Source organism: Camelus ferus, chromosome 4 (assembly GCF_009834535.1).
Source record: "Camelus ferus isolate YT-003-E chromosome 4, BCGSAC_Cfer_1.0, whole genome shotgun sequence".
NCBI classification, from domain to species: Eukaryota; Metazoa; Chordata; class Mammalia; order Artiodactyla; family Camelidae; genus Camelus; species Camelus ferus.
The window spans coordinates 3,754,591-3,777,585 of NC_045699.1; the positions used below are offsets into that span (position 1 = coordinate 3,754,591).

The window sequence follows — 22,995 nt, forward strand, 5'->3', positions numbered from 1 at the left end:
GGCTGCTGTGACAAGGTACCACAGACATTTACTCTCCCACAGTTCTGAAGGCTGGAAGTCCAGGATCAAGGTGTTGGCAGGGCTGGTTTCTCATGAGGCCTGTTGGATTAAAGAAAAGCACACAACGTAAGAGTTGTGAGTTAAAGTTTTATTCAAGGTCTTACTGAGAACTGCAGCCCGGGAGACAGCTCTGCTCCCCAGAGGTAGGGGAGGAGCCAGTATATATGTGAATTTTGGGGCTGGGAAATACATAGAGTTGAGCATACATCTTGGTAAAGATTATTGCTAATCACAAAGAACAGATGCCTCAAGTTAATGATTTTAGTGCTTTTCTATGTATGGGAAAATGCAAGAAGCTGCGGTCACTGAAATTCTCTCTGACAAACATCTAACTGTCTAGGCGCCTGTGTGTCCAACGCACAGAGTACCTCGTCTTAGGTTTTCATCCTGAATTCCCGTCAGGGTGCACTGTCGTGGGTCACTGCAGTGGTTGCGACCTAACCCTTTTGGGGGTAGTGTCTCCCCAACATTATTTATTCATTTATTTATGTATATATATATTTATTGAAGTCTAGTCAGTTCCAGTGTGTCAGTTTCTGGTGTACAGCATAATGTTCCAGTCACACATATACATACATATATTCCTTTTCATATTCTTTTTCACTATAAATTACTACAAGACATTGAATATAGTTCCCCATGCTATACAGTATGAACTTATCGTTTATTGGATTTTGTGAGAATCCCCCTGTATTTCAAAGCGAGAGACATTCTGCCAGAATTCAGTAGGTGTTCTGTGCGATTCAGTGGGTTTGTAGATGTAATTTTTTTTTCAAATTTTTAATTTATTTATTATTGTATTATTTAATTATTTTATTTTGCTTGGGGGTGGGTAATTAGGGTTTATTTTTAGCGGAGGTCCTGGGGACTCCGTGCATGCCAAGCACGTGCTGTACCACTGAGCTCTCCCCTCCCACTGTAGGTGTAATTCTTGGTGTATTTGTGGGAGAGGGCGGATCTGTGAGTTTCTCTGCTCCAACATCTTGGCACCTCCTCCACGACTTAACCCTTTCACAACTGGATGATGAGTGACACTCTTTGCTTTTTTGTTCACAGGCATCTCTCCTTGGCATATAGATAGCCATCTCCCCGCTGTGTTCTCACAGTGTCTTCCCTCTGTGCGTCTGTGTCCTAATCTCCTCTTCTTATATGGACACCAGTTACACTGGATTAGGGCCCACCCTAGTGACCTCATTTTACCTTCATCACCTACTTAAAGGCCCTCTCTCCAAATACAGTCACATTCTGAGGTGCCGTTCTAGAACCACAACCTACAAATTTGGGGGACACAATTCAACCCATAACAACGTCCATTGCACAGGCCCCTCGTTTCTGCCCTCTTCACCCCCAACCAGTGCATATCTTTCTCCTTAAACTTGCAGAGTTTATGTTCAACATACTTTTAGCTGATTTTGTTCAAATTTTTATTATGGAAGTTTTGGACACAGGCAAGGAGCTATAACAGACAGCAAGCCCCCCACACCAGCCTGGAGCAACTTCAACTTTGTGCTGTTCGTGTTTTATCTGTCTTCTCTCCCCCAACGGACACACACTCTTGTTTCCTCTGAAATATTTTAAAACAAATCTCAGACCTCATTTTATTCTGCTCAGAAAACTTATTTTAAGTGTTTCTCTTTTAAACACAAAGTGTTTCTGGGCCTCAGTTTTCTCGTCTGTGCAGGGGGGAGGCTGGGACAAGCACTGCCATCCGGGGGAATCCCATACTCCTCTGTGGCATTTCTTAAAATCTTAAGTTTGTGGTGAATTGACTGCTTTCTGCTGGGACTCCAGCCCCTTACCCATCCAGAGAGGAAATGCTGGGGTTGGGGGGATGCTGGGTGGTTCAAGGCCAGGAAGCTATCTCATCAAACAATGGGGCATTTCCGGAGGGCATGGAAACATGCAAGAGCAATCATCAAAAAAATGGTCAGGACTTGTGCTGTGATGGGGCTTGGGGCCAGGAAGAGGTTCCTCACCCCGCTTTATAAATGAGGAAACTAGGCTTAGAGACAAGTGACGGGTGTAGGGTCTCACGCCTGATAAGGGGCGAGCAGGGGCCTGGGAGCTGTCCCTCACCGGTCACTGCTCCTAATCAGATGGAGAAACATAATCAGCCCCGCTGAGCCCCCACCCCAGCCTCACACCGCATGCTCCGTGCCCACTCCCACACTCGCTCCCCCCTCCTGCTTACTCCCCAAGCCCTTGCATTAGGTGGAGCTGGGGTCCTGGACACGACTGATGGCACTGTGGCCCGAGATTACCTCACCCAGCTCTCAAACCTCTGTCCACAGGGCAGGGGGGACCCAGTCCCTGATGGGGGTATGAGGCGGGGTTGGGGTGGGGCTGGTCATCAAGTGGCTGGTTTGCTTTCTTTTATTGTTTGCTTGTTTTTGTTTTTTTAATTAATAGACTTTATTTTTTTAGAGCAGTTTCGGGTTCACAGCAGAATTGAGCAGAAAATACAGAGAGTTCGCACATAGCCCTCCCCACCCACACATATGTACTCCCCTACCCTCAGCATCCCTCATCAGTGTGGCATGTTTGGTACAATCGATGAACCAACATGGACACATGATTATCAACCAAAATCCATGGTTTACATGAGGGTTCATTCTTGATGTTGTACATTCTATGGGTTTTGACAAATGCATGACATGTAGCCACCACTATAGTATCATGCAGAATAATTTAATAGCTGTAAAAATCCCTTGCGCTCCATCTCTTCATTCCTCCCTCCCTCCCTCTCCCCAAACCCCTGGAAACCACGATCTTTTATTGTTTCTGTAGCTCTGCCTTTTCCAGAATGTCATTTGGTTGGAATCGTACAGTTTGTAGCCTTTTAAGACTGGCTTCTTTCATTTAGTAATGTGTCTTTGAAGTTTCTTCATGTCTTTCATGGCTTGATAGATCATTCTTTTTACTGCACATATATTTTTAAGCTTATGTATATGTACTGTTCATTGTTTCTAAGAACGTTTAGAGCTTTAGCTTTTTAAACCTACATAGTTATCAAAGGAATAAAGCCAACCACAAAATAAGAATTAATTCAAAAAGATACATACTTGTTCATTGGTTTTCTTCTTCTTTCATAAAATGTTCTTGTTGAACAATTGAGAAAATCCAGATAGGACAGTCAGATAAGAGTAACTCTACTCCAAACAGCCGATAGGACCATCTGGGTGGTCTCCAGTCTTTTTCCATGCACACACTCCTCTTTTTGGTGTAAATATTATATGCTACTACGCGTTACTTTGCAACTTGCTTGCTTTTCTTAGCAGTGTAACTCGACATTTTTAAATAGTCTTTTAACATGTTGCCTTGAAGTCTACCTCTCATGCATGATTTGCATACCTGTTCCTTAGCTTTGCATCAGATTTTTAAAAATTTTTGCTAATGTGTTTAACTATGAAAGGAATAAACACTTTTTTAAAAAAATGTAAAGTGTTAGAATAAAATGAAAAGCCCTCTTGCCCCGCTACCTGCCTTTCCCCAATTCCTCTTTGCTCTGAGCAGTTTAATGTAGTTCTTATAAATCTTTTCCAAACCTTACACCAAACAGCTTGTTTAAACTTAAAAATATTTAATAGTGTGTTCTTGTGACTTGTCTCAAAGATCTTTTAACTTCTGTAAACACAAACCATATTATGTTTTATGACTTTGTGCTATTTCTCTTGCCTTGCTGAAAGGTGTCAGCACTGCCTTGCTTTGTGGGAGGCAGAGGGGACTACAGCCCCTGACTCTGCTCCGCCACCCCCGGCGAGCGCTCTCACGTGTGTTTGGGTGGGTGAGTGCACATGCCTGAGTGCCTAACATGGAGCAGGCACCATGCTCTGGGGCCCAGTGAAGGACAGAGCATGGAAGGAAGGGCCACCTGGCCGGACACTGGCTGCAGACACCCAGTCCGTGGCATCTGGGCTTCTCTGCAGATCAGGGGCCGTTTCCTCCAGTGCCTTTTCCATTTCCGGTGTTTATCTTTGCAGACACGCCAGGTTAAGTCACTGACCTCTGTGTAGGGCCAAGTCATTCCAGGCATAAGGATTCTATTCCTGAGATAATTGGGATCCCCAAAGAATCTCACTCCGTGTGACAGCAGGGCAGCTTCTGGGGAGCGAGGCCGGGCAGGCGGCCACGGCCAACGGGGCTCCTGGTTAATTTCCTTCTGCACGTGAGGCTTTCTTGCCCTGCGTGTGTGTTGCCTGTGGATCATGCAGCTGCCGCTCTGCACATGCTGGGAAGCTGACTGCACCCGTTTGCCTCCCCACAGCTGGAGCCCAGGAGAGGGTCCTCTAAGACCAGGCGTGACAAGGAGAAGCAGGGCTGCAGGAGCTGCGGTGAGACCTTCAACTCCATCACCAAAAGGAAACACCACTGCAAGTTGTGCGGGGCGGTGAGTCCAGATGGGAGGAGGCCGGCTGCTGGGGTCTCCATGTGCGTAGTTCCTCCTCCCAGCCTCCTTGCCAGGAACACAGACCCCTGGCCCTGGCCCCTCCAGGCAAGAAGGCAGGTCCTGGAAGCCCAGCGGGGGCCAGCCTCGAGGTGTCTGCCCTTCCCCTCCATGTTCAGTTATGTCTCTTCTGGTCCTGCGGCCCTTCCAGCCTCCTTCTGGAGAGTCTTCTGTCCCTGGGGTGGGGGGGTCACAGATGTCCTCTGTCTTGCAGGTCATCTGCGGGAAGTGCTCCGAGTTCAAAGCCGAGCACGGCAGGCAGAGCCGTGTCTGCCGAGAGTGTTTCCTGATGCAGCCAGTGGCCTCCTCCCGCTCCGAGGAGCACGGGGAGCCCAAGCAGAGCACAGAGGTGGGTGGGCTGGGTCCTGTGAGCCTTCCGGACACAAGCCCCCAGTCCCAGCAGCCTGCGGAGACTGGGCTGCCAGAGCTGTCGGCTTCCCTGGAACCCGGAATGGTGGGGCTCAGTGGGGTCCATAGGGCGCTGAGAGCAGCCAGCAGCTGAATGCCAGATATCACGTGTGTGCACATTGGGCTTCTCAGCCCACCACAGCCGAGGGCTTGGGAACCATTTGCACCTAGGAGTTAGAGGTGTATCAGTCAGCTCCTGCTATGTAACAAATACCACATACTGGGCAATTCAAACATCAGAAACTTGTTTCCTCACAGGCCTGGAGATTGGAAGCTGGAGATCAAGGTGTCAGCAAGCTGGTTTCTCCTGGGGCCTCTCTCCTTGGCTTGTAGATGGTCGTATTCTCCCTGTGGCCTCACATGGTCTTCCCTCGGTGGGGGTCTGTGTCCTAATCTCCACCTCTTATAAGGACACCAGTCACATTGGATTGGGGCCCATACATATGACTTCATTTTAACTTAATTACCTCCTCAAAGGCCCCATCTCCAAACATGGTGCGGGGGAGGGTTAGGGCTTCAGCACATGGATTTGAGGGCAAACAGTTCAGCCCATAGCAGATGGGGACAAGTGTCATCTTCACTCATGGTCACTTTGATTGGAGGCCTGGAAGCCGCATGGAGGGGAGTGCTCCCGTGCTTTGGCCAAGCCATTCAGGGCCAAAGGGGAGTGAGGACCAGCCTCCTTCTCTCCTACGATCCTCCTGAGGGTGGCTGCTACCTTCCAGATCCTCTTTCAAGGGCACTGTCCCTTTTTGATGAGGTGACAGGGAAGCTGGAAAAGAGAGAATGTGCCTTTCCAAAAAAGCACATTTTTCCATTCTCTCCATGGCCAGCTACACATCGGGGTCTTCTAGGAGGCTATTAATAATGTCAGTTTCCCTCCTCAAAGGTCTCTGGGAGGGTCATCTAGGTGGGCCAGGGCTCTGGTGGAGCCTCAGTTAGGGTTTCTGTACACCTTAGAGGTCAAATGCATCAGTATGTTAGAACCGAGTGTAGGATTATCTCAATAGAGGAGAGAGGAGCCCGTTGCACGTGCCCTTGGCCCCCTCATCCCTGCACTTTAAACACTGTGTCTGGGAGACCAGGTCCTAGGTCCAAGCAGAGACCAGCTTCACCAGATGTGTCTGAGGGGCTTCCTGATGATGCAGGGGTTGTGTTCATGACTGCTCTAAACACATCCGCAGTGAGGGAGAGGTGTGTGAGTGTGTGTGTGTGTGTGCGTGTGTGTGTACAGCTGAATCATGAACCACATTCTGGTTCCTTGCTGTTCTATTTTTTCATATTTTATCTTTATTTCTGTCCTGACACTGCTGGTGGTCTCACTTCCTCAAGGGTCCAGCCCAACCCCAGGTGGCCTTGCGGTGACCCTGGAGAGGTCAGGCCGGCCCAGGCCCTTGTCCACTCTGTCTCCCCCTCCTGCTGTCTCCCCCCCAGAGCCTCGGCCCTGGTGCTCCCCCAGAAGAGTGCCGCTTGCAGGTGAGACTCCACCTGACTTGTCCTCTGTGTCCCCAGAAGCCAGTCTCTGAGGACGCCCCGCCCAGCCTGCTCTGCGGCCCCCTGCAGGTGTCGGATGGTAGCACAGCCTGGAGCAAGGTGTGGGCTGCAATCCCTGAGTCGGACCCCCTGGAGCTGGTGCTGCACCTGCAGGGAGGCAGCCAGGTGTGTCCTCTGTCCCGGGGGCCATGCTTGGGGTGGGGTTGCGGGGTGGTGGTGGGGGGTCCACTCTGCTCTGACAGCTCAGAGCCTCAAGCCCAGGGTGCCTAGGTAGGCCTGGGCCATGCTGCCTGGGACCAACCCCACTTGGAGGGTGGCTTATGTGACCGTAGTACCTCAGTTTCCCCGACTGCCCAGAATCACCCCTCTGCCGCCCACTCATGGGAGCTGTGTTTTTGCGATGCCAGAACTCCTCCCCTGGGATGCTGACCCTTCTCTCCTCTGCTGCAGGATGGCCAGCTGCTGCGTGCCATCCCCCTCTCCGGCTGCAGAGTGAGTGTGCCGGACCCCGCGGAGAGGCCGGGTGCTGGGCACGTGTGGCAGCTGCAGCAGGCCCGGGAGTCCTTGTACCTGAGCGCCTCGTCCGCCGAGCTGCAGCAGCAGTGGCTGGAGGCCCTGAGCACAGCAGCCCGTGGGCCCTCGGCCCAGGCCCCAGAGGGCCCGTGAGCTGAGTCTCTGCTGCATCTCTGGCTGTACACCCACCACGACAGGGTCGGTACTCACCTGAGAGGTGGCGTCGAGGCCACATGCAGGCATGAAGGGAGCCTGGACTGCTAAGGGGCCAAAAGGTCACATGGCACTTGGCCCTGGAGGGTCCCTCCAAGTCAGAGAGGAGAAAACTGAGGCCCAGAGAGGGGCAGCCACCTGCCTAGGGTCACCCAGCACATTCCTCGAAGAGCCAGGCCTCTGTCCGCAGGCCCAGCACTGCGACTCAGAGTGGGGTGTGGGGTGACTGTCAAGTAACCCTGTCTGAATGGGCCAGGCAGGGTCACCTGGCACCGGAAGACTGAAGGAGCCTCCTGGGTGGTGTCCAGGGACACTTGGTGGATGTCAGCAGTCACGCCACCCCTCCTGACGGTTGCTCATCCATCTATACCGTCTACATCCATGTGAGCTGAACTGTAACTGGCCCGCCAGACTCAGGCCCCCTCCTCTTTCGTCTCCAGGCCACTAGGCACAGCCCTGTGCTGCCCCGTAGCTCACCACCCCATTTGCAGATGCCCACGGGGGCAAGTGGTGGGTTCCTGAAAACTACAGGGCGACCACACCGGTGTCGTGTGGGGGCCTGAGATTTGTGCCTGCGTTCCCTGGAGGGCAGTGGACAGTGCTTATCTGCATAAGTAAATGCTGGCAGCCAACAGGTGGACACAGCTTTGGCGCAGTCTCCGCATGGTGGGCCTGCTGGTGGTTGGATGGGGAACAAGGGTGACAGGGGCACAGCCAGTAGTGGGGGCCTAGACCCCCACCCAGGCCTGCAAGTTGCAAGTCACTCCTCCTGTGGGGACCCCAGGGCTCAGTGGCATTAGACAGCGGGGCCTCAGACAAGGTGCCATGCCTGGAGACCGGCTCTGCATCCCTGGTCCTGCTAATGAGGTGGACAGGGCCATTTGCTCCTGTAGCAGGGGGAGCCAGGCTTAGATATGGGACCACGGAGTGCTGGGCCATCAGAAAGGGCTATTTGCACCAGAGCCCTGAGGGCCTTGGGATACAGCACAGGGATTTAGGCACTAACAACTGAGGGATGTCCAGTCTCTTGAGACCTTTATCCCTCTAACATCCACAAGGCACTCTGCAGGGGTGCCTGTCACTGCCCACCTATGGGCAGACTTTCAAGGCCCTACCTGGGGGCTGAGAGGCCCATCGTGGGAGCCAGAAATGGGTGACTAGTCACAGATGAGGCAGGGGTGGGGCCCAGGTGAGGAGTGACAGGGCATAGGTGAGGTGGGGCACAGGTGAGGTGGGTGGGGTCCAAGTGAGGTACTCAGGGCACAGGTGAATTGAAGGTGAGACCCAGTTGAAGTGGGCAGGGCTCAGGTGAGGTGGGCGGGGCCCAGGTGAGGTGGGCAGGGCCCAGGCGAGGTGGGCGGGGCCCAGGTGAGCTTATGCGTGAGCCAGCACCGTCCTCCACGTGCCTGGGTGCTGCTGCAGCTGCATGCCTGCTGTGTACCTGGGCCCGAGTCCTGCACTTGAGAGAGCTCTCCACCCTGCAGTGGGTGTTCTGACCCTGCTTGACACAAGCAACCTGTCCACTGGGAAGGGGAGGCCAGGCCCTTCCAACTGTGCTTTTGCTCAAGGAAATGCAGCAAAGTCCCTGCCTTTGTCCCTGCCCAAGGGCAGGGACAGTGTGTGTCAGAGGCAGTGAAGGGACTTGGGGCCCAGCTGGCTGCTTTCCGCTGGTCCTGCCCCTTACCCCTGCTCCACCCTCTCTGTCTCATGCATTGACTGAGCACCTACTACATATGGTCGGGCCTAGTGGGGCTCCTTCTTAGGGTCAACTCTGCAATACTTCAGTCTCACCACAACCCCAGGGTGTTCCCACTCACAGCTGAGGGAACTGAATCACAGAAAGGATGCCCGCGAGAGTCCCACAGTTCCAGACCAAGTGGGCAGCTGAAATGGACCCGCTGGGCATGGTGGCACCCTGCTGGGGTCTCAGGGGGCAAGACTGGCATCCACACCCAGGGTCCCCACTGTGGGTTCCTGCCCAGGGTCCCATGGCTGGTTCCCCAGGGAGCTCCCTGTGCACCAGGGCAGAGCTGAGCCCTCTCCTCTCCTACCCAACAGCTGGGGGGGCCAGGCACACAGGTTCCCACAGTCATCTCAGGAGGATCCTGCCCTCACTCGGCACAAGGGAAGGTGGGTGAGGCGGGCATCCTGCCCCTAGCAGCTCGGGGTCCACCAGGACGTCATATTCCATCTCATGGTCCATCAGAGAGTGTCCTGGGCCAGCTGCAAGGGTGAAAGCAGGAGGTGTCCCACAGGCTGTGGCTGCAGCAGGATCGTGAAAAATGTCCTTGCCGCCCGTTTTGGACAGTGCTAGCCCCTGAGGACACAGAGGAAAGGAAATCCCTCCATTTGGAGCCTCCGTTCCCATTGAGAAGAAAACGTGCGGCCACAGGGGAGGAAGGGGAGGGGCATGATGGCCGGGAGGGAGGTCCCTGGGCACCCCACCTCTGACCGACGCCCTGGAGGAGGGGTTGCAGGAAGTGCGTGGGCCAAGGGCAGGACCACTGAGGCCTGGAGGAGCCAGGGGTGCACGGTGAAGGGCAGAGAGAGCCTCGGGGAGACAAGGCCTGGCTGTGGGGTCTCCTTTTGAGATGCTCTGGGAGGCGGGAGCCGGGGGGCAGGCTTGGGGACCTAGATCCAGCTGGCTGCGATGAAAACGACCAGGGCAGAGATGGAGACGGGGCCCAGTGTCCCCAGCAGGTCTCAGAACAGACCCCTGTGATGGGCACACCGAAGGCCAGCAGTAAGATGGGGGAGCCTCTGCCCAGTCTCCACACAAGGCATGGACCTGCGTGGCCAGAGCATCCAGCTTTTCAGGAGATGAAAGACACTTGGATGTTCTTGTGACATATCCTGAAAAATGTTAACAATTACTGTGCAGTCTTAAGTCATAGGGTGGGTGGCCAGTGCCTGGCTCCAGAAGGCAGGTCTGTCCCCAGGGACCCTTCCGACTGAGGGCATCTGGCCTGCCTACCCCCTCTGGATGCCCCAGTAAGGACTGTGAGACATGGGCCGCCTGCCCAGTCTCCACACCATGTGTCTGGGTGATCCTTGGGCCTGGCTTCTTCCCACCCCGCCTCTGGCTGCCCTCATCTTGCCCCCATAGCCCGGGGCCTGGGCACACTATACTGCCCATCCTCAGAGGGTGGAGGCTGGATGCACCCTGGCTTTCAGCCTCTCCACCACCCTTCCTTTTAGATCTGCTCCTCCTCCTCAAGTCCAGCCCCCAACCCTGCAGGACAGGAGGGCCATCCCCTGGATGGAGGGAGAAGGGAGTGCAGTGGGCTGAGCAGGAGGTAGCTCCTGGGCTCTCTAGGGTCCTAGAGAATGCCAGATGGGGCAGGAAAGGGTCTGAAGTACCCAATCATCACAGGAGCCAGAGGCCTGAGCTGAGGGTCTCCTGTGCCCCCAGGGGCTGCTGCCTGCTCAGCCTGGGGAACACCCATCCCCACTAGGTCCAGAGGGGGATGCTGGCCGTGTCCCTCACAGTCCTGGGAAGAGGAAGGAGCCAGCGTACACAAGCACCTGCTGCAGGCAGGCACCCAGCCCAGCCACTTCCTGAAAAGAATTAAAACTCAGGGGGCATCTTAGAGGTAGTGAAACCAAGGCCCAGAGAGGGAAATACACTTGCCCAAGGTCACACTGTGAGTTAGGGACCCAGCTGGGAGGCACTCATTCACTCTTCATCAATTTCTTCATGCAGCAGCCACAGCTGGCATACCTCCTGTGTGCTGGGCACTGGGGTGCTGGCTACTCGGATTTCTAGGACTGGGGGATCAGACAACACCCTGTAGCCTCTGGCCCTACCACACTTCCAGCCTCATTTTCTCCTGCCCACCTCTCCCCTCTACTGCTTCTTCCCCACCCCAGATCACCAGGCTCCAGCCACTGGGCCTTCAGAACACACCAGTCTCCTTCCTACCTCGGGGCCTTTGCACATGCTCTTCCCTCTGCCTGGGGGCTTCCTGCAGGACTTTGCAAGACTCTGCTCAATGTACCTCTGCAGAGAGCCCTCATCGCAGTCTCTCTACTTTTTTGTTTGGGTATTTTCTCTCTGTTTAACCTCTGTCTCCTCATCTAGAACTGAAGCTCCGAGGGCAGGATGAAGCACCTACAATAGTGCCTGGCACATAGTAGGTACTCAGTTAATATCTGCCAACAGCTTTCGTGGAAGCTCAGGGACTTTGTTCTTGTCATGCACTTTGGGTCTGGAATCCTCCTTTAACAGACACAAAAATTGAGGCTGATAGAGTGGCAGTGGCTACCTAAGGCTATAAAGGCCCAGTGCTCTCCTGCCTCCTCTGAGGTCCCCAGGTCTCCGGACATAGAGCCAATTCCTCTTCAGACATCTGGTCCCATTGCAGAGACCTGCACACTCAGACCCAGAGGGGCTGCCACACCCCAGGAAATCAGCAGAGGGGCATTTGGACCCAGGTGGGTCCGACTCACACCGGTGCCCATCCTTCACCACCCTCCCAGGGGACAGCAGGACACCGTGCACGTGGAAGTGGCAGGATCGGCCCCCGAAGCCCCAGCTTACCCTAAACGTCAGAGCCCAAGCCTTGGGGGGCTCCAGCCCTCATCCCCCAGATGCTCAAAGGGCCATCCCACCTCCTGGGGTCTGACAGGGCTCTGGAACCCAAGTCCCTCTGAGCAGCCAGTCCAGGTGCTGAGCATCTAGGGAGGAAGGTGGGCTCACCTCCCCAAAAGCCACTTACAGTGTGTCTGCAGATGAACTCTGTCTGAACAATCCTTCCGGGAGGCCCAGCTGATAACTGAGGGTGGCTGTGTTGTGGACCTCAACCACCCATTCCTTTCAGTCACCCCATCTCCTTGTGGGGTCTCCCACAAGGTGGTCCTGGGAGGTTCCAGGTGGTCACAGGGGGTTCTAGGTGGTCCTGAGGGCCCCAGGTGGTCCCTGAGGGGCTCCAGGTGGTCCTGAGGGGTTCCGGATGGTCCTGAGGGGCTTCGGGTGTATCTGAGGGGCTTAAGCTATCCCCAATGGGTTCCAGTTTGTCTCAAGTGGTCCCAGGGGATCCCAGGTGCTCCCAAGGGGCTCCAGGTGTTCCTAGGTATGCCAGACCAGAGGGACTCCAGGTGGTCCCAAGGCAGCCAGCTGTGACAAGAGGCCAGGCTGCTTCCTGGTCACAAACCCTCCCACACCCACCACTGCTCCCCCGTTTATGAGAGAGGAAACCGAGGGCCAGAGAAGTGGGTGGGACCAAGGCAGCCATGGGGAGCAGCCAAGTGCCCACCCCACATTCTGCACATTCCATCCTAGAAAGCTGGCCTTGCCTGCCCTCCTGGCCACAAGGCCCACCAGGCCCAGCCCTGCTGACCCAACGGATTTCTGGGCTTGGTGCCCTGCTCACAGGTGCAAAGGTCCGATGGAGGCCCTTGCAGCCCCAGGAAGGCTTTGTCCCCGGCTCACTCACACTATCTCCCAGCCTGCAGTTTCCTTTCCCTCAAAACCTGGCTGTGCTCAAGCCCCTGCCTGCTGGGCTTCAGTGACCCCTGATGGGAGCATCCTGAGGGTCCCTGAGCATGGTGGCACACCCACATTGCTCTCTCACCCCTGTCCCACCCTCCTGATGGCCCCTCTGTGCTGTCCCCAAGCCTGGACTCATTCCCCTCTGACCAGCAGGGTGACAAATACCAGATCGTGCCTAGGGAATTTTCTGCAGAGGAGAAGAGCTGCCAGCTTGGGTGGACCACCTGGCCCCCAGATCCTGGAAATGAAAGGTATATAGAGAAAGGACTCCATCTCGGCCTCCTGCAGCAGGGGCTCCCTGACCAGCTCTCCTGCTCCCTCAGCCAGGGTTGGTCCAGGATGGCCATGTGACCCAAGACAGCCCCCGACCTCAGGGGTGGAGGTGAGTCATCTTGGAATGGGACGTAAGGGCTTCCCGGGGAGCCCAAACCAGGATGGGAGACCAGGCAGGAAGGACCCCATCTCTGATATCACCTGACACAGCCATGAGAGAGGAAAGTTCATCTGGTGTCCAATTCCTACCACCCCGCAGCCCCCGTCTGCAGGGACCAGCCTGCATCCCTCTCCAGAATGTCCTGCCTTGACCCTATCTTCCCACCGGAGTCTAGGCTGGCAGTGTCCCTGGGAGGGACAGAACCCTCCCCTTTCCTGCAGGGCCGGGCGTCTGGCCTTCAGCTCTCCAGTTCTGCCCCCTGGAAATGCACAAGCCCCTGTCCTGTCAACGTTCATCCCGGAGACGGAGCTCTACTTCCCTGCGCCCTGTCAGAACTCAGGGAGCAGATCATAGCCTCTCGCAAACGGCATCTGAACCCCATAGGAGCACCGGAAACCTAGCAACGGAGCAGCCCACCCACCTCAAGGAAAATTATTGGGGTCATTCGCAAGGCATCCCACTTCCCAGAGGCAGGGAGTGGCCATTCCCTGAGTGCGGATCTAAGCCTAGAGCCCCACAGCATTCTTTCCTCTGTCCTCCCAAAACCTCTGAAGAAAGGGGCCATTATCATCCCCATTCACAGAGGGGTCACTGCAGCTCAGCACGGAGAGCCATGTCCTAAGTGGATTCCCGGTAGCTCAGAGAAGGGGGGCCGTGTCTTAGGTGGGGCCCCAGTAGCTCACAGCAGGGGGCCTGTGTCTTAGGTAGCTTTTTCCCCCGTAGCAGACCCTGCTATGCAGATTGAATGCAAGGAATTTACTTGGGAGGGAACTAGGAAAAATAGGGGGGGGGGGTGGAGAACGAGGCAGAGAAGGGAAGAAAGCAACACAAGTTGGCTTCCTGGGTTAAATGGTGCCCCCTCCCCCAAGTTCATGTCCACCTGGATCCTCAGAACATGATGTTATTTGGAAATAATTTCTTTGCAGATGTAGTTAATTAAAGTGAGGACAGAGCGGGCCCTAAATCCAATCAATGACTGGTGTCCTTAAAAGGCAGAGAGGACACACAGGGAGGGCCTCGTGATGGAGGCAGAGACTTGGCACTATGCAGCTGTGAGCCAAGGGACACCAGAGGCCACCAAGAGTGACCAGCAGCTGGAAGAGGCATGGGCGGATCCACTCCCAGAGCTTCTGGTGGGGAGCGCAGCCCTGCTGACACCTTGATTTCAGACTCCTGGCCCCCAGAACTTTGAGCGGATAAATTTTTGTTGTTTTAAGCCACCAAGTTTGTGGCCATTTGTACAACAGCTCTAGCAAACTAAAACAGGGTTTGCATCTGGAGGGGGTTCTCCTGTAACAGATACCTAAAAGTGTGGGTGTGGCTGTGGAACGGGGTCACATGTAGATGCTGGCAGAGTTTTGAGGCACATGATGAAAAAGGTCTAGATGTCCTTGAAGAGATTATTGGTAGAAAATGGACAATAAAGGAGATTCTGGTAAGAACTCAGAAAGAATTGAGAAAGAATGTAGAAAAAGGTTCTATTGTCTCAGAGAACGCATAGATGGTCATGAACATAATGCTAGTGTAAGTTTGAACATGTAAGGTGCTTCTGGTGAGGTTTCAGATGAAAATGGAGAACAGGTTACTGGAAACTGGAGGAAAGGCCATCCTTGCTGTGAAGCGGCATAAGCTTGGCTGAATTGTGTTCCAGGGTTGAGTGGAGAGTAGAAATTGTAACACTCAGACCTTACGGAATGAACTTGGATATTTAGCTGAGGAAATTTCTGAGCAAAATGTGGATGACATGGCCTGGTTTCTCCATGCTGTTTGTAGTAAACTCTGAGAGGAAAGAAAGAAATTGGGGAAGGAACTGTTAAGCAAAAAGGAACCAGCATTGATGATTTGGAAAGTCCTCAGCTTGTTAAAATTAGGAAATTCACTGTTTGGAAAGTTGTGGGCTAAAGAGAACACCAATGGTGCTGTGGGAGAACCTACCGTGGAAGAAGTTAGGTACATGACTTGTGGGTCCACTCGGCCATCTCAGTGGAATGCAGAAACAGAGATGGGGTTATTCAGGAAAGATCTGTGGCGCCTCTTATCTGACAGTGTGGCTCCCTGTGAATTACACAGAAGACCAACAAGGTTTTTGAGATTGTCACACCAGCAGAAACTCTGCCAGCCTGGAGTGAGAGGCCCAGAGGTGGAATGAAAGTAAAGGAAGGATGGCTTGGAGGGCAAAGCCACGAATGCAGAGGCAGAGACCAGAGAAGGCGGGGCCCAGAGAGCAGGGCCACCGTCATGCAGCCAAAGGACGGCGCTTCAAGCCACAAAGGAGTATTCTCAGGCCTTGAAATCTACTGGAACTTGCACCACTGGGCTTCAGACTTGCTTTGGACCAGTGACTCCTTCATTCCTTCCTTTTTCTCCCTTCAGCAATGGGTTAAGACTGTGAGAGATGTTGGGATGGAGTATTTTGAAAGTGGGACCAAAATAACTTTTGAGGGGGTCAGACTGTGATGGGTTGAAGAGTGCCCCCCCAAATTCATGTCCACCTGGAATGTCAGAATGTGACATTATTTGCAAGTAAGGTCTTTGCAGATGTAATTAGTAAAGAGGAGGTCATCCTGAACTAGGGTGGTCCCTAAATCCAGTGACTGGTCCTTGTAAGAAGAGGGAAAGGACACACAGAGATGTGATGGTGGAGGCAGGGATTGTAGTGGTGCAGCCACGAGCCAAGGAACACCAAGGAACACCAACATCTGTCTGTTGTCTTTAGCTTCCTGATTTGTGGTACTTTGTTGTGGTGGCCCCAGGACACGGATACACAGGGTGTGTTATCAAGCAACTTAGGTCTGGAGGAAACTGAAGCTTGGCTTCAGGGGAAGCCTGTGTGTCACTCACTCATCCCTCCCAGCAGAGACCCCAGGACAACACTGGCTTTTCAGACCTGCCAGCAGTGAGGGGAGGCGAAGCACTCACCACGGGAAACGGTGGGTCTTCTCAGTGCAAAGGTGTTAGGGAGGACTTGAGTAGGGTTTGGGCTCATGTAAGGCGATTTTGAAGAGGGCTCAGGGAAGCAGGGCTGGATTGGATGCTGTTAGGAAATGGGGCTTGGTCTATGCTTGAGTAGCAATGAATTTTATTAGAAAGTGGAAAGAATGAAGGGAAGCAAGAGATGTTGGTAACAGAGCAGTGGCCACTTATATGACCACGGTAGGGACAACTGACATTCTTATCATTTGCCCTGTGACTTTGTGTTTTTCATGCCTAGAGAAGGTTATGAAGTTGTACTGTTTCTTTGTCTCACAGAGTGACCTTGTCTGATGCTAATGTTCTGTGATTGTTTATATTCAACAGGAGAGCCCCCCTGGCCCAGCTTCCTCACAATGCAGAACCATCACCTCAGAGCTGTCCTGCCTGCCGAGGGGCCAGGGGGCTGGGAGCACAGTGCACCACGCAGGGCCACACGGGGAAGCACCAGGGTTGCTCATGGGGCAGGGGGAGAGGGGGAGATGTGGCAAGGGCCTTTATTGTGGTTTCCACAGGAAGGAACAAGTGAGCAGGGTGAGCAGGCTTAGGATTGGCCAGTTTGAATAATTTCAGTGGGCTCCTGGCCCTGGGGTGACTAGGGTGGGTGGACAGTGGCCCAGGGTGCGAGGTGGTTGAGGTGTGGGCTCCGTGTGGGTTGGCTTGCATACGAAAGATGTGCTGAAGGTAAGTCCTTTACTGTCTCTAGGAACTGGAGGCCATTCCTCCAGGGTCAGCATGGCCTGTGTCAAAGCATCAGAACACAGGAAATAAAAGACATGACTAACACAAGACCCCAGAGGGAGCCTCAGGAAGCTGGGAGCTGGGCTTAGCTGAGGAGACACAGTGGGAACAGGCAGCATCTGCCACAGAGGACCTGCCCAAAGTCACCACGGCAGCATCAGGGTTTGAGCTCAAGGTCATTGATGCCAAATTCCACAATCTGAGCCATAGCTTGATTTGGTAAGTGGAGAGAAAAGAAGAGCAGGAGATTGCCCAAGGCGGCACCAACATTTCCTACCTGGACCACCTCTCATTCTCAGATTCCTCAAACCATTAGCAGGTCTGGCTCCTGCACTCCAGGTGCAGTCTGTCTACTGCAGGGGGAAGGGGTGGACACAAGCCCATGGCCTGCCCCAAGCCAGCCTGGGTAAGCAGGGCGTCCTTCCTGGAAGCAGTGGCACTTGAGTGACGTGTGGAAGCAACAGCAGAGCCACAGGGCTGAGTAGAATGGGAGGAAATTCAGTTTTACTGAGAGCTTTACCCCTGGGCCCTGAGAACCGAGAGATCACAGAGGCTGGCAGCACGGGGCACAGAGCCAGGCAGGAGCAGGTATTCAACGACTGCGTGGAATGAAATAGGGAATCAAGAAAGAGCTGGGCAGGGACCTTTTAACCCAACCACCCTTTGAGTCTGGCTTTGATAGATGGTGACCGTCAGCAAAGGACCCGTGATAAAGGGGCACATTCCCCACCGAGGACAGCAGTGTTCAGTTGACAGGTTGTCCACTGCACAGGGGCCCCAGTGAGCACAGAGATGCACAGAGATCCAGCCCAGGCACTATCCAACCTCAGGGTCTTGGCCTTCACTGAATGGGCCCTCCTTGAGCCTCTCAGAGGAGCGAGAACCAAGTGGTCTCCAGGAGGGCTTGGGACCATGGGGGTACTGGGGGCAGAGGATTAAAGAGTGCAGCCATATCCGAGAGCCACGTGAGGCTGGACGTACCTGGGCTGAGCCGGGCCTCAGTGAGCGGGAAAACCCATGTATACTGTCATTGGGACTCCACACATGGGCTCCTTGAGAGATGACCTCATCTCTGGTTATGGGCTCAGCCTACCTGCCCCTAGAGAGCATCGTTATGGCCCCGGGCCAGACAAATCAAGTGTACACTCCTCTGAACAGTTCAGAAAATGCAGACAAGCATCAAAAACACAGACATCACCCGTATCCCTCATCAGCACTTAGCATGATGCACCTGTGTTTGGGTCGGCTTGTCCATGTCTGTGTTTTATCAGAACTCAGCAAGTTCACACATATATTTGAGGTCTGGATCTGATCTTAGTTCTTCCATTTGGAATGGCTTTCTAGTGTGCAGGTACCCGTCAGACACCCAAGAAGAGTCTGGGACAACCTGGCCTAGTGCTTGTGCCCCCGTGGTGGCCCTCAAGTTTGTCGAGGAGAGTCTGTCTCAACCTTGAACCTGAGCCCCACAGCTGCTTGATGAGTAATGTACAATGGCAGAGACATTCCGGACTAAGGCCCGAATGAACAGGCAGTTTCCACTCACTGTCTTCAGGAACGCTTGCCCCTGGAAGACAGTACCAAGCTGCCCTGTGGAGAGGGGTCGACACCCAGGGGTGAGCCCTCTCCAGTGGAATCTCACTGTGGAGCAGAGCCAAGGTGCTGAGCCCTGCCTGGACTGCAGATTCATGAGCAGAAATGACTGTTGCTGTTGTAAACAGTATCTGTGGTTATGCAGACACAGGTTCCCGGAACCCAGACCCATAGAACGCCTCTGCCTGGCACAGTGATTGGCCCAGGGATGAGCACATGGTCCCATCCATCTCTGGCATGACGTGATGGGATGCTGGGAGAGTTGCTCCCCTGCTCTGGGATCCTGGGCCTCAAGGGCTTCCCTCAGTATGCTGAAGCTGCCAGCAGCCATCTCCTCTGGGTTGACATTGGGTTTCTATCCCTTGCAGCTGACTAAAGCAGCTACTAAGCAAATGTGTGACTCACAGGCCTGAGACTCAGTTTATAATCTGTAAAATGGGGACAGCAAAGCGCTGATGATGATTACTGGAAAAGCACAGATGTCAGCATAGGGAGTGAGGGGGCGAGGGCAGGTATGCAGCCTATGGAGCTCAGAGCAGCACCTTCCTTCCTGCTCTCTGCTGTCCCACCCCTCCTGCCAGCCCTGACTATGGTCACACATGGACTCGCACTGTACATCACATCCTTCCTTTGGCCTCAGTGGGAGGAGTGCTAACATGCCCATCTTGCAGGTGGGAAAACTGAGAGGCACAGAGAGCGAGAATGTAAGGCCCCAGAGGCTGGGCCTTGGGGAGAAGGTTTGAAACAAGCTGTGTTGCTCGGGGCAGACCCTTCCCCCAGGCCTCAGTTTTCCCATCTGTGAAACAGGAGCCCTCCAAGCAGCTGGCCCAGGTCAGGTCTCTCCAATCTGTCCATTTGGATGGCCTTGGCCAGCCTTCCAGGCCTTGTGAGAGGCCACCCCTAGGAGGCCCAGGGAATGCCTCCGCACAAGGCGTGTGCCGGGCCCCAAGCCTGGGCCTCTGAGGTGCCCCTGAGCCATAGTCTTGGCAGGTATGGCTTGGGGAAGCTGGGGAGGAGACTGGAGCCCACAGAGAGGGAGCGGCGTACCCAAAGTCAACCAGCAGGGTGCAGAGGTAGCTAAGATAACCTGAGAGGCCACAGGGTCCGTGTTAGGCAGGGGGAGGTGGGTAGGGGAAGCTGGCAGGGAGCAGTGGGGACAAGGAGAGGGCGGAGTGGAGGACGCTCATTCTTCTGTGACTGGGGATTCCCTCCGTGCTGGCTGGGCAGGTGCGTGGTATTAAAGAAGCTTAACTGGCTCATAATCACTAAGCCTCCGGATTGCCCCAAACCTGCCTACGCACATCTTACTCCAGGCTCACCTAGGAACAGCTTCTGGCTGTGAAAACACACCCCTGTCTCCAGGGCAGGGGTGGGGAGGCTGCCCAAACCCTGTCATTATGACTGGGGCCTCAGGCCACAGTAACCGAGGCACCATCCAATCAGGCAAACAGCCTTCTATGGGAAAGTTCTGCTCTTCTGAGCCTCAGTTTCCCCATCTGTAAATGAGGGGTCAGTCTATGTCATTTCTGCCAGGTAGAATTCAGAACTGTCCTGCAAATGTGTATAACCATTTCCATGTACCCCACCCTTAAACTCTTTTATTCATTTCCTGTTTTTTGATGAAAGAATGGATTCATGCTCATTGTAGAAAATTCAGGCAACACAGAGAAGAGTCAAGAGGCAGGAAAAAAATGATCCACAGTTTAGCTAACCAGAGGTGGAGGAGGAACTCTGGAAGCAGTGCATCAGGGTTTGTCCCTCCTGTGCCCACTGTCCTGACATCTGAGCAGGCCTGGCATGCAGGAGGGACTGATCCTATGTGTTCTGTGAATCCATCACCTGCTTTCATCCACCCTGGGAAGGTGCACAGCCTGTGGGCCTGCCCCCTCCCAGGTGCCTTGCTGCCCGTCTCCCAGCCATCACTGTGAACATGTGGGTGGCGGCTTGATGTCACCTGGGGTGACTCACCTGTCTCCCTCCGGAAAGCCAAGGAAAGACTCGCCTGTGCAGGCCTAAGGCCAGGGGGGACAGCCCAGCAGTCAGAGCCTGGGCCCTGACGGGGAGTGGGCTCCAGGCAAGGGCTCCCCTATAGAAGGGGACCGGCTCTTGCCTTCCTGTGGAGCAGACAGAGGACCGGTGTGCGCGAAGGATGCCAAACAGCCTGGCAGAAAACATTTTTGGGAAAATTCTTCTCTCCCGAAATACCCAGCTCATTGGAGCTACAAGTTTAGATTACTTTTAAAAATAATAGCTCTTAATTAAAAAGGGTAATTTTAAAAAAAAGAGGCAAAGTCCATGAGACTATCTTACTTCCCTGACTCTCATTTTGCGATGGAACTTTCTGGATTTGGTTGGTTATGAGAGATTTTAAGGATAAAAATCTCATTTTTCTATTGAGTGGGAGCAAAAGTGCAGAACATTTAAAGAAAAACAAGCATTTTACATTTCTACAGTTATTATCCGATTTGAGGAAAACAGATCAATAAACACCCCTACCTCCAAACAGGCTTATGCACCGTACCCCTCAGGCTACCACGCCCTGTGGTCCCTGTGTCCAGCAAGTCAGGCTGAGGAAGGCTCTCTGGGACAGCCAATACTCCACCTAAGCCCTGAGGGAAGAGGAGACCCTCAGGCCAGATCATCATCATCCCCTCAAAATCTCTGGCAGCTTGCATGTAAGCCAATTTTACAGAGTGGAACACTGAGACCCAGAGCTTTCAGACCCCTCTCCCTTCACCAGCCTCTCTGGTTCCTTCCTGCCAGTTCATTCGTTCAACAAATGTTTGCTTGAGTATACTATGTGCTCCTAGCTGCAAAGTGAGATGGGGAGCAGGTAATGGGGTGAGGCCTGGACCACCAAATGCAGAGAGGCCAAGGCTTGGATCAGTTCCTCAGGTGTCTGCTGGGTTCTCCTTGCCTCTTCTCCAGCTGCCCACGCATTTCCTCCACCAGAGGAGCCATATGTCCTCTCTGCTTCATAGGCCTTGAAGTCACATGGCACAGAACAGCTCTGTCTGGGCAGGGCATCAGGGAGGGCTCCCTGGAGGAGGTGGCTGAGGCCTGAGGGCAAGGAGATAACAGCCAGACAGGCCAGGACTTGGAGAGCTGGGGGGAATGTGGGTGTGGCAGCAAGTCCAAATACTGGTGGGGTGGAGAATGTGTGGCCCAGTCGATGCTGTATCCTCAGTCACATCACTGTCTCCCTCACCTTGGGAGGGTGGGAGGATTTTTTTCATTCCTCAGATGAGACTATTAAGGCTCAGGCACAGGATGCCTGTCAGAACTGCCATCCCTAACATGGATGGGGGGCGAGGTGGCGGTCCAGTCAGTCTGCATCTGTGGTGGGCTGAAGGCCTTCTTCCCTCCCTGGCCTCAGTTTCCCTCCCTGCACGTGGTCGTGTTGCTGGTGCTCTCCAGGAGCATGCCATTCCCCAGAAGCCCCAGAAAAGGTGGATGGGGAGGCCTAGATCAAGGTTCACACTGGCTGAGTTTCCTCCAGAACCAAGCCCAGTGCCTCCCACTGCTTCTGAAGATGACTCTGATACAAGTGGGTGTTCTGAGGCATGACAGGGTGTATGGTTTCCTACAGGCCACCCCCAGTTCCCTAATAGCACAAATGGAGGCCAGCACCACATGCTTGAACACCCAGAACATGAAACCATGCCCCAGATGGCCAAGAAAACATGCTGTCTCCCTCTTGATATGTTATGGGCTGTTACAGGCTGGACTGTGTCCTCCTCAAAATTCAAGTGATTAAGTTCTAACCCCTAGTATCTCAGAACATGATCTTATCTTGAGACAGGGTCTTTATAGAGACAATCAAATTAAAGAGAGGTCTTTAGGGTGGTCCAATGGGACTGACATCCCTACAAAAAGGGGAAATTAAACAATCTTATGGTTACTGGGGAAAGGTGGTGGGAAGGGATAAATTTGGGAGTTTGAGATTTACACATGTTAGCCACTATATATAAAAATAAATTTTTAAAAAGTTTCTTCTGTATAGCACAGGGAACCATGTTCAATATCTTATAATAACCTTTAATGAAAAAGATATGAAAACGAATACATGAATGTATATGCGTGACTGGGACATGTGCCGTACACCAGAAATTGACACACTGTAATTGACTATAATTAAAAATAAAAGCAAATATTGAACCCTTCCAAGATAAAGAAGTAAGGGGGGATCAGACAAAGGGACAAAAGAGCTGTGTGAAAACTGGAATGATGCTACCACAAGCCAAGGAACATTCAGAAGCTGGGGAGAGGCCTGGAACAGACCCTTTCCAGCGCCTTCAGAGGGGGCACAGCCCTGCCAGCACCTTGATCTCAGACTTCTGGCCTCCAGAACCCTGAGACTACACATTTGTGTAGTCCTAAGGTACCCAGATACGAACATGCTTGGCTCATATAAAGGGAAATAAAGTCATCATGTGTGACAAGCCTAAAATGGGAATTAGATACTATGGGGTGAAACAACTCTGACCCAGGAAAGGGGAGGGCCCTTATGTATCATCAGCTTCTACCAACATTTAGCTTGGTCAGCATTCCTACTCTGATGATGGAACCACATGTCTATCTTGGTCACCACTACCCAGTCTAATGGGGAATAAACTCAGTGATCCATCATTAAATGAG

General features: G+C 53.5%; 1 protein-coding gene and 1 long non-coding RNA gene across 5 annotated transcripts in view; one reads left to right on the forward strand and one right to left on the reverse strand.

Annotated features, from left to right (window-relative positions):
• Positions 1–7,776, forward strand: part of FGD3 (FYVE, RhoGEF and PH domain containing 3) — a 56,532-nt gene extending 48,756 nt beyond the window's left edge. For 2 of the 3 annotated variants that reach the window (XM_032477412.1, XM_032477413.1), the window contains exons 15-18: positions 4,325–4,447; positions 4,719–4,853; positions 6,425–6,571; positions 6,857–7,776. In XM_032477412.1, the coding sequence (XP_032333303.1) occupies positions 4,325–4,447; positions 4,719–4,853; positions 6,425–6,571; positions 6,857–7,072 (621 nt within the window). In that variant the 3' untranslated portion in view covers positions 7,073–7,776. The remainder of the gene's footprint in view (positions 1–4,324; positions 4,448–4,718; positions 4,854–6,424; positions 6,572–6,856) is intronic. The other variant, XM_032477414.1, reaches the window with a different exon arrangement.
• LOC106728720 overlaps positions 1–22,995 on the reverse strand; it is a 23,722-nt gene continuing 727 nt past the window's right edge. The window contains exons 2-3 of one of the 2 annotated variants that reach the window (XR_004319021.1): positions 20,854–20,966; positions 1–99 (exon numbers count right to left, since the gene is read on the reverse strand). This is a non-coding gene — a long non-coding RNA (uncharacterized LOC106728720). Of the gene's footprint in view, positions 100–14,991; positions 15,112–20,853; positions 20,967–22,995 lie in introns of both variants that reach the window. The other variant, XR_004319020.1, reaches the window with a different exon arrangement.